Source organism: Culex pipiens, chromosome 2 (genome assembly GCF_016801865.2).
Source record: "Culex pipiens pallens isolate TS chromosome 2, TS_CPP_V2, whole genome shotgun sequence".
In the NCBI taxonomy this organism is placed as follows: domain Eukaryota; kingdom Metazoa; phylum Arthropoda; class Insecta; order Diptera; family Culicidae; genus Culex; species Culex pipiens.
In genome coordinates, this window is record NC_068938.1 from 142,490,613 (window position 1) to 142,505,321 (window position 14,709).

The window sequence follows — 14,709 nt, forward strand, 5'->3', positions numbered from 1 at the left end:
CCATTTCCGGTTTTGGTAGAGGATTGCTCTATTACTAATATCTGCTTATTATTTTTTTTTAATAAAAAGCAATTACGAAAATAACAAACTAAAGGTTGCTGTTTAAAGTTATTTGGAGAAGTAAAACAGACGTTGAAATAATTTGGGAAATTCGGGTTTTCACTTATAGATTTGTTGCATATGTTTAAATTGCATCCAAATAGTAGCATCATATCACACATTTTTGGCAAGTCGCACTACCATTTGCCATAGGACCACGCCGTACTATTTGGCCACTAAGTATAAATGCGCTTGGTTTTATTTTTAGTTGTCCATTGCGAACACATGGCACCGCCAAACTGGCCGGTGACGACTGACTAGACTAGGACCAGGACTCTTGGCGCGTTCGCTGGTGTACATTTCATACGAGTAGAACATTTGGCTCCACTTTGTAGAAATTTACCGAAATGATGGATCACAGCTCGCGCCAAAACGTATTCGCGGTGCTGTCGCGCGAAAAATGCCAAAGTTGAAGTTTGATACGTTGTTGCAATTTCGGGAATGGCGGGGAATTGTAACGAGCACAAATTATGACGACGGACGCTTGATGGGTCCGGCTCGGTGATTTATGGTATTTGAATTTTAATGTTTGATACAATGTAGCGATTAAAATTTGGTCTCGTTTACAGTCATTTGGAAGGTATAGCTGATTAAAATAGGTTACTCAGCATAAGATTATGTATTCACTAGTTTAGATCATTTCTATTACATAAAAGGTATTTGTCAATGCTTTAGATGGAAAGAGCAATAAAAAATAAAATGACAACAAAATTAATTGTGAAAAAGCGTTTGCAAATATTTTCAAACACTTCAAATTCGAACCAGTCCAAATTCCAATTAAAAATAGTTCGCAGGTGTCACATTTTAGGCGCTTGTTTTTTTTGTGCCACTTTTTTTCCCTGACGGTAACCGGAAACCAGCAACACCGCCTCACTTCACCAAACTCAATTGACACTCGCCGTTTGAAGGAAGTATCGTCGATTTGAAAACGTTGCCACAAATGACGTACCTCATTTTTTCGCCTAACTAGCAACTTTCGGCGACGAGTTCTTGGAACAGCATTTTCCCACAGTCCTGGGCGGTGGGTCCTCCCGTCAGTGACTGACCGCGCGGCCGTATTTTGCCACCGTGGACGCTTTTGGACCGTCATTCATACGCCACTGGGTTTTTTTTTTAAATATAACAATTTTGCAAACATTTACACAGCCAAAGTAGCGCGTGAGAAACGCACTTTGGCTGGAATTTACGTGTGAACCTGCGCTTTTGTAATTTAAACCTCATCAATTTGATCATTTTTTTCAGGTGCTGCAACAGGCGGGCAATATCGAGCGGCTGGGCCGATTCCTGTGGTCATTGCCCCAGTGCGACAAGCTGCAGCTGAACGAGTCCGTGCTGAAGGCCAAAGCCGTCGTGGCGTTCCACCGGGGGAACTTCAAGGAGCTGTACCGGTTGCTGGAGCACCACTCGTACGCGCCGCACAACCACGCCAAGCTGCAGGCGCTGTGGCTCAAAGGTGAGTTAGAACTTAGAGCGATACAAATGTCAATTTTCTGCAATTTAAAATATTGTATGGAGGAAAAGCATGTCTGTAAAAATGTATGGAAATGTTGAAAAACAAAAAACCTTGGTTAGATCCTCAATGTTGAAAAAGAAACTTTTGGGAAATTTGCTGCTCTTTTGACATGAATAATAATTTTTTTTATTTTTAAATTTTAAAAGAGTCAATAAAGCTAATTTTGGATATTTTGAAATGTTTGGCTTGGTTCTAAAATTTCTCAATAATTTTTATTTAACATAGCAGAAAATTTAACAAAAGATTGGGCACCCCTGATTCAACCCTCATTGTAATTATGCAAATGTTAGAATCGACTGGTACTTTTTTAAATGCGATAAAATGTTAGCCTCAAGTATGTATTACGATTTTTAGCGAAAAAATATAAAAAACGATAACGATGACTTAAGTCCACAACAAAATCATCTCAATATTGGGATTTGCACTTTTTTTTAAGTCGGAATACCGGAATATTTTCCAAAACTAGAGAAAGATATAAAAAAAATATTTTCCAAAATATTCATACAACAATTTCATATCAATGTTTAAACTCAATACTTCCCTGGGCTTTGTCATAATGAGTATCATATGTTAGTTCTATCGTTATCGTCGGGACGATAACGATTATCTATCGTTATCGTTATTCCGATAATTCTATCGGCGATTATTTTATCGACAATAATTGACGATAACTTATATTAAACATATTTCTAAAATTGACAAAACCCAACCAAGTCATGTTGAAGTTTCAAGCTTCCTCTTTGTAAATATTTTTTTTTGATAATATGGTAATTTTCAAAGAATAAATTCTAAAAAAATCACAAATACCGTATTTTTGTAAAAGTACTCAAATTTTATAATTTGCAATTTGGGTATCAAACTATTTGAAATTTTGCATGCATTTTTAATGTTTTTAAAGTTTTTTGAATGAAACACTCAAATTTTAACAAAAAACCGCATTGTCCCGAAAATACTCAAATTTTTATAATTCACAGTATGGGTATCAAACGTTTCCAAACTTTGCATATATTTTAACTGTTTTAAACTTTCTTGAATGAAATACTTAAATTTTCACAAAATACCGTATTTTCTCGAAAATACCCATTTTTTTTTTTAATATGGGTATCAAATGATTGAAAATTTTGCGTGTATTTTTACTGTTTTAAAGTTTTTTGAATGAAACACTCAAATTTTTACAAAAAAACCGTATTTTCCTGAAAATACTCAAATTTTTATAATTCGCAGTATGAGTATCAAACGTTTTGAAACTTTGCATATATTTTAACTGTTTTAAAGTTTCTTGAATGAAATACTTAAATTTTCACAAAAACCGTATTTTCCCGTAAATACTCAAATTTTTATAATTCGCAGTATTGGTACCAAATGATTTGAAATTTTGCATGCATTTTAACTGTTGAAGACTTTTTTTAATGAAATACTTAAATTTTCACAAAATACCGTATTTTCTCAAAAATAGTCAAATTTTCACAAAATATAGTATTTAATAATTTGCATTTTTTTTATAATTTACAATATGGGTATCAAACGATTCGAAATTTTGCATGCATTTTTACTGTTTTAAAGTTTTTTGAATGAAATACTCAGATTTTTACAAAATACAGTATTTTCCCGAAAATACTCAAATTGTTATAATTTGCAGTATGGGTATCAAAGTATTCGAAATTTTGCATCCTTTTTAACTGTTTAAGAGTTTTTGAATGAAATACAAAAAAAAATCACAAAATAAAGGTATTTTCTCGAAAATAGTCAAATTTTCATCAAACAATTTAAAATTTTGCATGCATTTTCACTGTTTTAGAGTTTTTTGATTGAAACCATTATCGTTATCGTCAGACGATAATTTTATCGACGATAATTCGGAGTTTTCTTGGTCTATACAGCAGTTTCATATGAAACTTAAAGAAAAGAAAAAAATAAAGTGCTTCGATTCGGCTCAAAAATTCAGTGGGGGTTCTTTGGCCGAAATAATTAGACCTGTATTTTTTTGTTTGGCCATTAGGGTAACCTACGTCGTGTTAGGGTGGTCCAAAAAATTGTCATTTTCGTCGATTTTCACAAAAACCACTTTTTTAAAAAAAGTCATAGCTTCCATAGCTTCATTTTCACCGATTTAAGCTGTCCTGGACGCAAATGAAAGGTGATAAGTTTGGCTTTATAGGAAAAATAATTTAAGCACCGAAAAACCTAGCCAAACATTTGAAAAAGTCATATGAGAACTTAAAATGCCGTTTTGACAGTGTCTGGACCTTTATATCTGAAAATATGTTTAATAGATTCCTCGAAAAAATTTACGTAACATATCAAAAAATGGGCGAGGTTCATTAACAGGATTCCGAGATATGATTTTTTGAAAATTAAAACCAAAAGTTGCATATATTAATAACGGAAATTTTTATACCAGGTCAAAACTGCTAAAAAAAATTAACTCAAACTATTTGTCGTTCAACCGAGTTTAGCTATCTTGGGCATAAATTTAAGGATTTTATTTGGGCTTTTATGGAAAACATAGCTATCCTTTGGAAAGGTTGTATGAAACCATAAAAGTGCCTTTGGATAGTGTCTGGTTTGAAGAGCCTTTGCCTAAATGATAGTTGATTTGTGTAAATAAGCTTTAAGATGTGACTAAAATTAAAAGTTATTTTTCCTTCAATTGAACTTAACAAATCGTTTATAATGCAAAAAATAGTTGAATAAATTTGTATCTTCAATTTTTTTGATACTCTCAAATTCTCAACAAAACCCACCATTGTTAAATTCTAGCCTCGACTGGTCCATCGCTGAAGTGTGTACTTCCTTTTGATCCACTGCAGACAGCATCTCTTCGGTTGACTTCGTTTGAATCCTTCTAAAAAGTGTGGTTGTAAAGCGAAATTCAAACAAAACCCAACGCCAGATGATTTCTCAGATGTTGCCTTGTTTGCTTAATAAATATCCCTTTTTCGAAGATCCGCCACGACTTCTGGTGGACTGCATCGTTTAAAGGACATGTGCACACCGCCCGCAAACGAAAGGAGAGGAAAAGAAGTGGCCAAGATGCCAAAAATGCTGGAAGTGGTTCAACTTCCGCATCGTCCTCCACATAAGGTTTTCATTTAATTAATTTTATGCATATCATCCTCGGCTTCCCTCAATCATCCTTCCTCCGTCGGTCCTGTCAAGTGTTGTTTATTTTTCCACACATCTCATACAAAAAAAAAACTCGAGGGAATGATGCGTTAATAATCTTGATTCAATTACCTCCCACTCGTCGAGTTGCACCACCGGTTTTCAAAATCTACACCACTCAACATGGGCTTTAATCCCCTCTCCTGCTGACGGCCGATTATGAGCCCTCGATTCCTGACCTCGCCGGCGGGCTGTGAGGTGGCTTCCTTACTTACCCGACGAGGCTTCGAGACTGCCGGTAGACATGACTTGGGTCGTTCGAATATTACGTCACGTTTTTTTTCTTAAATTAATACTCTCTTTTTAAAGACTCTATAAACTGAAATGAAACTATCGAATCAATTAAAATTTTAACACAAAACACTTTTTTCCATGTTGCGTCACATATGAACGATCCCTTTCCATCTCTTCCTTGACTTGACCACATCGGCTTTTCGGAGACTTATGCTTCTGATTTTTTTTTTTGAGTTCAGTTCAGGAATGCAACTTGCTACACGGAGTTCGAAGGGGTTTCGAAGACATTTCCTCCAAGAAAAAAAAAGTTAAGCTAAGAACATGTTGGATCGGATCACTCCGTGAGCTGCTGCCACCGTTTTTTTAAAAAAGGTTTTTTTTCGGGATTTTCGTGATGGACGTCATTGTCGAGTATGGGGTTTCAAAGCGGGTTTTCGGGCTGATATCCAGGGGCTTCCGCAGCAGGTTTCTACAATGTTGAACGGTGCAGCCATACAATGTTTGCGGGAAAGAGTTGAGCTAGTTGATGGTTGGCTGGCTGTTCCGTGTGTTGAGATTTTCCGGTGGAAACTAATTTCTAAAATCAAAATGTTTAAGCAATGCGGCTTACCTACTAAGTTTCAATGTTTGATAAGACTCAACAAGCACCCAAACAAGAGTCACATCTCCACACACGAAACCAACAAGACAAACAGTTGAGGAACTTGGATTTCTTCCTGGTCGCCTCGAATGACGGATGATATCTGGTCGGTCTGATCTCAACCGAGAGAGAAAGAGAGAGCGATATAAAACCCGGCAAGAAATCAAACCCAAAGACGAAAAACCACCAAACTCTGTCATTCGAGACCGGCCGACCGCCGCTGTTTTGCGTTTGTTGAACGAAATCAAATTAAAATCAAACCGGAGAATCGGGCTTCCCGCCCCCCTCACTCCTCCCATTACGTGTGATGATGTTGGAAGTGTCATCGAAGACGGTGAGACAGGAGTAATTATATTTATTTGTCTATAAAAGTTATGGTGTTTTAAGCATTTTATTTCGTTTCGATTTCTTTTCTCCACGCTTGTTCGCGCATTGTGTGTTTTTCTTTTCTGTCGGAGCTGAGGTGACATTTCAATCAGGGATGAATTCGTTTTTGAATCTTTTTTAGACATTATTGATACAGTCCAGACTCGTTTATCCGAAGCCTCAATTATCCGAAGTTTGATTATCTGAAGGTTTATATGGGACTTCGGATAATCGAGTCATGAACCAAAACAAATTTTCATATTTTTTATTTTCTTACTTTATTGTCAAATTAAAGTTCTGTACCCCTATTTTAGTCAGAGATTGGAATTTCGTCGATGTCGTGTTAACTTGTCACACGTGCCAAATCAAGTCAATAAAAATCGGGAAAACTCCGTGGATTTTTGTCACACTTCATGCCGTGTGGATCAATCGGACCGCGCACTTGACTCACAATCCAGAGGTTGCTGGTTCGAATCCCGCGGCGGGCGCTCTAAAATTAAATAAAGTGTAGGAGGAGCCCAGGGCGGCGAAGTCCAATTTCAAACAAACTTTGGGACAAAGCACAGAATGGTCGACCAAACAAAACGTGCCGGTTGTTGTTTACATTGCGTGCTTTTGTTTATGTGTATTCAATGTCAAACATTAAAACGCGTTGTTCTCGGAAAGTCAAAAAGCGACGTACGACAAGTTAGCACAACGGCGTCAATTTGAGTTATGGATTGCCTTTTAATCAAAACGTTACTTAATCCACCTGGTAGGTGTGTACTATCTTGTTACACGTCCTATCTTTTTACAACAGACTTGTCACAAAATTGCACACTAGCGATAACATTTAGTCAATTCAGGGTTATCAGATCTTCGATGTTTTAGGCTCATTTAAAAGGTCTTTCAATCTAACTTACGATCTTTGCATGATGATCCCGGACATCATTTTCAACAAAATATCTGAGATCTGGTCTCTAAAAAGTGTTTAAATAACACTTAGGCCGATGCAAATATTTTCAAAAGTTTTTGTCCCTCGGCTCTGGCCGGCCATAGTTTCAACATTTGCATGGAAAAAGTGTTTTAAAATGTATTTTACACTAGTTCAGATGTTTTGCAATAAAAGTTTTCAAAAAATGTAAAATTTGACGAAAACAAAAATTTTAGCGAAAAAAACCACGGTACACGGACTCACGCCAAAACACACGCACAGACATTTGTTCAGAATTTGATTCTGAGTCGATAGGTATACGTGAAGGGGAGTCTACGAGGTTGAGTTAAGAAGTTCATTTTTCGAGTGATTTTATAGCCTTTCCTCAGTGAGGTTAGGTTAGCAAAACAAGACATAAAAAAAACATTTTTTTCGTGATTTGATTATCCGAAGTGTAATTTTTCCGAGGCCAGATTTTTTTCGGATAATCGAGTCTGGACTGTATTTAGAATAATTCTGCATGTTAGCATGCATGTAAAAAATAAGTATCTATTTTTTTGTATATTTGGGTTTTTTTAGTATTTGGCTTCTGAATCTAATCTTATCTAATCTAACCCTAGCGCAGCCAGTCTTTCGAAGGTATGCTGGAGAATGGTTGATTGACGTCTAGCATCTTCTTGTCATTAGCAAAATTTGCAGTGCGCCATTGCATTAAAATGCATTAAAACATCACAAACGTCGAAGCGGCCAGGCCAACTTCGTAAAGTTATCCGCAAAGATGATTCGTTGAATTAGATTGAGTTTGAACACGAATATTCAAACAACAATACAGTCCTGAATCTACAGGGGAGGAAGAAACGGGGGGATCCCCCGCTCACGTTCCTGTTTTTAGAACATAAATCGTTGGAAGCCACCATGCTAAGAAGTTTTGGTGCTCCGGGACCCTCGGGGATGGGACAATGTATTTCCACAAATGCCCTGGATTCTATTTGCCGTGGTTATAGCGCCACAACTCGCTCACCTTCAAATTTGGCTTTAAACCCAAAAATCAAAAAATCTCATAGAAATAGCGTGTATTTTTTATTTCAGCTCATCAAATTTCCAACAATTTTGTCTTTGACCACTTTTTGATACAATGCTTCGGCTTTGAGATGCAGCAATATTTAAATTGATAAATACAAATTTTTAAAAATAATTGTCAAGTGCAACTGCCTCCGTAAACACAAAAATGGGTTAAACGAGACATGAGTGCTAATATGAAATATTCGTGTAACAACTTATGAGGACTAAACTTCAACCCTGAAACCAGCACTACGAGTCAGTCAATATTCCAAAGGCATGGGGCAACCCGTACACGCGCAACCCGTGGAGATTTCAACTCGAGTGTCACCCTCACGAATAATTACTACTGCCGGGGTGGCCAAACGTATCACTCTCACTCCAGATCGGCATTGATAAGGCCGTCGGTCCTCCGAAAAATATCCACGATATCAACCACTGACGGGAAAGGAGGCGGAAAAGAGGGGAGACATCTCACGACAATAATCATGAGATGATGATCTTCTTTTCTCTTTCTCTTTCGCTCCTCGTCATAGAATTGTTGGATTCCTGGTTTTTTGTGGTTGTTCCGCGCGGTTTGTGACACCATCAGGGACCTTTGAGGGGAATACGTCATATTCTCTTGACGCAATTGTCACTCACTACATAGTTGAACACATTCTTTATGTCCTGATTGGATAATGTAAAGTATTCATTGTGCTCCAACGTTTCGACTGCCTTTGTGGCATTCTTCAGGCCTGGTAATAATGTATTTTGTGAAATAGTGACAGTAAGACAGCAGAGCACTCCATCAACAAGGTGTCTCTCGGATGGTGGCCTCGCAATGGGTGACAACAACATATCCACAGACACGCTGGCCATTCCGATGGTCTCTCGATGAGCATGCTGCTGCTGCTGCCTCCTGTTGGTGGTCAGTTCCCTGCGGGTTGGCGGTGGTGGTGGCGGAGCACGTTGCACAGGGTATCAGATATCAATTTCATTTTATTATTCGTTTTGATAAACGTGCTGGGACGAGTTGGAACTGCTGTTGGATGTTGTGAACAACGGAACGAACCGTACGATTGTTGTTATTGCTGTTGTTTTAGGTGGTCCATCAGCGTTCACGGAATCTGGTGGTGGTCGTGTATTGGGTGTGTGTAACCACAGCGCGCAAGATCAGCTGAAAATGTGTGTAGAGTAGACGCGTTGTGTGGTGCCCGGATCAGATTCGGTTTTATGGCCACTGCCACGGTCTGTTGACAGCGGAATGGCCGCGCACCCGGGCTCAGCCTACCCCAGCTTCTCCTGATCAAATGTGGAACGTGCGTTTTGACTGCGTCTGGGCTAACATTTTCCGGAATGTATATGATCAAAAGTGCGATTAATGTAACAGCGTGTTTTTTTAGCTGGTAAGGTATTTCCGTGGCATCCTATCGCGTAATTAGTTAACTGATAAAGTTACGAAGCCTAAACACAGCTTCCAAAACAGAGCGAAATTTTGATTTTAAACTAAGTCGTGAGATTTTTTACAGGTAAACAGATTTCGTATAGCTGTATCATCTTTATGAGAACATATTTTCTGAATTCAGCCTTTTGTTTGGATCATGAAAGCTTTTTAGACATTGCCAATAAGAAAATAGTTCCCAAGATACAATCAATATGAAAAAAAGGAATACATGGGTAACACATAAATTACTCCCGCGTATTATTTCAGCTAAAAACTGTTTTATAAAAATTTCGTGTTTCAATTTTTTTCAGAGAGATAAAGTTCCAGGCATGGAAAAATAAAATCATTATTTATAAGTTTGAAAACAACCTAGCACTTTATCTTACAGTGTTGAAATTTGTATCTTTTTTGCTTTATTTTGCCATACTTGAGTAAATAAAAAGAAACACAATCCAGACTCGCCAAAGCCTAAATTATCTGAATATTCTCAAAGAGCTCGAAAAAGTCATCCTTAGTAGTAGCGAAGTACAATACAATTTCATTCGGATAATCTGATGTATTGTTTTGGGTCGTTTAGCCCATTTTGTCCCCAACAATGATGAAGTAGTAGTTTATTCCACAAGTTGCAAAAAGAAGTTTGAGTCGTCCATTTATCCAACGAGGTTAACAGAGCTGGATAAATGCGACGAGTGCTGAAAAAATCTAGCGTTTTTGTTTGAAAATCCGAAAAGGGACAATCCATAAACTTTTTTCAAATTCTATTAGTTTTTTTATCAGATACATAACAACATACATTTCTGGAGTTTTTTTTTGTTGAAAAAGTCCAATAATCCACATTTTCAGTTATTGCTTTTGGGGTGTTTTTTTAATATCCCTAACTAAAGGGTGACGATTCTCGAGATTTCCAATTCCCCGGGAATCGAGAGTTGAATTTGGCCATTTCCCGGGAATTCTCGGGACCCGGGATTATTTTTTTACTATGCCAATAGTGCCAAAAATTTAAAATGAAAAGAAATAAATTTGTTTCTTTTCAATGAACTCAGTTACAATATATTCATATTAATTCTATGAAACGTTAATTTAAGAAGCCTCATTGTTCTAAGGGACTGTAGAAAACCTTTTGAGTTTTTTCTGAATCGCACGGAAAGGAGTTCCATCTTAAATTTAACAATTCAAATTAGCTGGCTTCAAATTGGTGGAACAGTGATTTTTTTGGTTAAATTAGCTAAAATTACAGGTAAATTTACCAACTTGGGATTGGTGAAACAGCTAACCCTGATTGCTGATTTGCTATCCAAAACTGACAGCCCAAATCAAAATGACAGGAGAGATTTCACCAAAAATAATGGTGTTTCAGCACAATTTTGCCTACTTTTTACCGAAAAACTAGCTGGAACCGGCAGCATGGATTTTTTGACAGATCATCAGTTCGAGACCAACACAAAGCAAGAGAACGTCTCGTATCGTGTTTGATCCTGTTTAAGCCGCTCAGTACGCGGAGTTTTGTGACGATTCTGTGTTTGAAAGTCGAAAGTGCAAGTGCGATGGTGGTGCCTGAGTGAATGGATTAAAAGCCAGGAAGACTTTCTGCGGGCTGAGATCTTCAGTTGATTAGGTGAGAAGTTTTTTTTTTGTGTTGAGGGAAAGAGGTTAGAAGTTGAGCCTCTAATTTTTGTTTGGACGATTGGTGGCATCCCTTTGTCGTGAACCCTTTGGCGGGGGAGGTGGAGGCTGGCGTTTGTCCACACTCCACTTTTTTTGTATGGACATCTGTCTACGTGGGGGGAGGCTGCGGGTACAGAGTGTCTAGATATAGACTGGCCAATGTTTGACAGATCCGTACGAGCAAGGCACTTTATGCATTTGAAGCACATAAAAAAATAGAGTTAAATAATGTTAAATTACTTTAAATTAAGTGAAAGTTAATTTGAATTACATTTGGTTGAATTTAAAAAAAAAAGTAGAATTCAGTTATATTAATTTAAATTGATAAAATTTTATTAAAATCAGTAAAATTTTGATAAATTTAATAAAATTTAGTTAAATTATGATTAATTAAAAATCAAGTTTAATTAACTAAAGTTAAGTTTAGTATAATTAAACTGAACATAGTAAAAAAGAAATAAATTTAGTCAAGTGTGGTTATATCTAGAATTTTTTGTTAAATTTAATTAAACTAAGATACATTTTTTGAAATTTCGTTCATTTGGTAGAATTTTGTTCAATTGTTGTTAAAAGTTGTTTGATAAAATTTAGTAAACTAAAGTTGAATTAAGTAAAATTTAGCTGAAGTAGGAAAAATTAAGTTAAATTAAGTTAAATTAAGATAAATTAAGTTAAATTAAGTTAAATTAAGTTAAATTGAGTTAAATTAAGTTAAATTAAGTTAAATTAAGTAAAATTAAGTTAAATTAAGTTAAATTAAGTTAAATTAAGTTAAATTAAGTTAAATTAAGTTAAATTAAGTTAAATTCAGTTAAATTCAGTTAAATTCAGTTAAATTCAGTTAAATTAAGTTAAATTAAGTTAAATTAAGTTAAATTAAGTTAAATTAAGTTAAATTAAGTTAAATTAAGTTAAATTAAGTTAAATTAAGTTAAATTAAGTTAAATTAAGTTAAATTAAGTTAAATTAAGTTAAATTAAGTTAAATTAAGTTAAATTAAGTTAAATTAAGTTAAATTAAGTTAAACTAAGTTAAATTAAGTTAAATTAAGTTAAATTAAGTTAAATTAAGCTAAATTATGTTAAATTAAGTTAAATTTAATTAAATTAAGTTAAATTAAGTTAAATTAAGTTAAATTAAGTAAAATTCAGTTAAATTCAGTTAAATTAAGTTAAATTAAGTTAAATTAAGTTGAATTAAGTTGAATTAAGTTAAATTAAGTTAAATTAAGTTTAATTATGTTAGATTCAGTTAAATTAAGTTCAATTAAGTTGAATTAAGGTAAATTAAGTTAAATTAAGTAAAATAAAGTTGAATTAAGTTAAATTATGTATTTTTGTATTTATGTATTTATGTATTTTTGTATTTATGTATTTATATATTTATGTATTTATGTATTTATGTATTTATGTATTTATGTATTTATGTATTTATGTATTTATGTATTTATGTATTTATGTATTTATGTATTTATGTATTTATGTATTTATGTATTTATGTATTTATGTATTTATGTATTTATGTATTTTTGTATTCTTGTATTTTTGTATTTTTGTATTTTTGTATTTTTGTATTTTTGTATTTTTGTATTTTTGTATTTGTGTATTTGTGTATTTTTGTATTTTTGTAATTTTGTATTTTTGTATTTTTGTATTTTTGTATTTTTGTATTTTTGTATTTTTGTATTTTTGTATTTTTGTATTTTTGTATTTTTGTATTTTTGTATTTTTGTATTTTTGTATTTTTGTATTTTTGTATTTTTGTATTTTTGTATTTTTGTATTTTTGTATTTTTGTATTTTTGTATTTTTGTATTTTTGTATTTTTGTATTTTTGTATTTTTGTATTTTTGTATTTTTGTATTTTTGTATTTTTGTATTTTTGTATTTTTGTATTTTTGTATTTTTGTATTTTTGTGTTTTTGTATTTTTGTATTTTTGTATTTTTGTATTTTTGTATTTTTGTATTTTTGTATTTTTGTATTTTTGTATTTTTGTATTTTTGTATTTTTGTATTTTTGTATTTTTGTATTTTTGTATTTTTGTATTTTTGTATTTTTGTATTTTTGTATTTTTGTATTTTTTTTATTTGTCAATAGAATATCGCAACAAAGCCGTACTATTAGGATGATCAACTATAACGTAGTTTAAAAAGCCTGGAAACTATTGAAACATCCAAAGAACTTACTATACCAAAAAACGTACCAAGAATAGCGGAAAATCATGCTACACCAGCAAAAAGTGTTTTTGAAAATTAAAAAACAACTTTACAGGCAGCAAGGGATTTTTAAAATGATTTCGAAATTACCAGTTAAAACAGTCGAAAAATTAGCTGGACTTACCGAAAAACGAAGCAAGAACAAAAAAGAAACGAGCTAAATCAGCCAAAAGGCTGGGTGAATAGTGCGTGCTTTGCAGGCAGCAACGGAGGCTTTTGAAAGAAAACTTGTAGAAATAGTGGAAAAAATTAGCTATTCCAACCAAAACACCTACCAAGAATAGTGGCAAAGTTAGCTAAACTAGCTAAAAAGATGTGTGAAAATACCTGGCTTCGCAGCCATCAATGGAAAATTTTGAAAATGATTCCAAAAAAACCAGTTGAAACAGCCTAAAAACACGCTGGGCTAACTATAAAACTTCCTAGAATACCATAAAATCTAGCTAAAATAGCTAACAGACCTTCTCAAAACATACAGCTTTTGAGACTGACAGCATTTTTCCAGCTTGCAAATTAGTAAAATTTACTAAAAATTTAGCTGGATTTATCATTTTTAGGACCTGGATCTAGCTGTCAAATTCAGGATTTATTTTTAGGATTTCCAGCTAAAAAAATTGGTGGTTGAAAAAACAACCAATTTTTTAGGATTTTTAACCGAAATTTAGTAAGATTCACGATAAACCTTCTTTCCGTGCGGCAAATAAAAAATAATTTATTGAGCTTTTTTAGATTCAAAATTGCAGTTTAAAATATTTACGAATCTTAATTCGCACTAAGCGAAAGTTGCACGAACTTGATATAAGGTTTTAGTAAAAAAATACTATTATAGCTTGTACATAATTTCCAAGTATCGGGAATTTTGCAATATGTTAAGAATGGCTCAAAGTAACAAATTATTGTGGATTTAGCTGGTAGCTGGATTTTCTGCCATCTTCTCGCGGTTATTGGAAACGGTCGTTGATAGACCTAGGGGTTCCCAATTGGAGTGAAAAAGATCAATTTTTAACTAAATTATGGATTAAAATTTTGGTTTTAATCACCTTTCCGACATCAGGAATAATTATTTGAACATGCTCGCAATTTTTTTTTCAGTCGGAAAATATTTTTTTTTTTTGAAAAAAACTTTCATTTTCGATCACATGATCACCCCTTATTATGGTTCGATGCCGCCATCATGCGACCGCGTGCTCCGTTTGTTTGTCAACAAAGCTGCAGCTTAATGGTGAGACGAAGTGAGGGGGGAGAGGTTTTGACATTTTTTTTATCTGCTCGCCGCCTATTTCGTCGGTTGTTGGGCCAAGTCCAGCTAGGTACTGATTGTACAATATTTTTTTTTTTGTAATTTTTAAGGTCAACTGTAAATATCCATTGAAGAAATATTTACAGTTATCAGGGAAACTCAAATGTTAAAAA

General features: G+C 34.1%; 1 protein-coding gene across 1 annotated transcript in view; it reads left to right on the forward strand.

The window, feature by feature from the left end:
- LOC120418003 (homeobox protein SIX1) overlaps positions 1–14,709 on the forward strand; it is a 59,723-nt gene that overhangs the window by 21,443 nt on the left and 23,571 nt on the right. Inside the window, exon 2 of the mRNA XM_039580246.2 lies at positions 1,342–1,552. Within this exon, the coding sequence (XP_039436180.1) occupies positions 1,342–1,552 (211 nt within the window). The remainder of the gene's footprint in view (positions 1–1,341; positions 1,553–14,709) is intronic.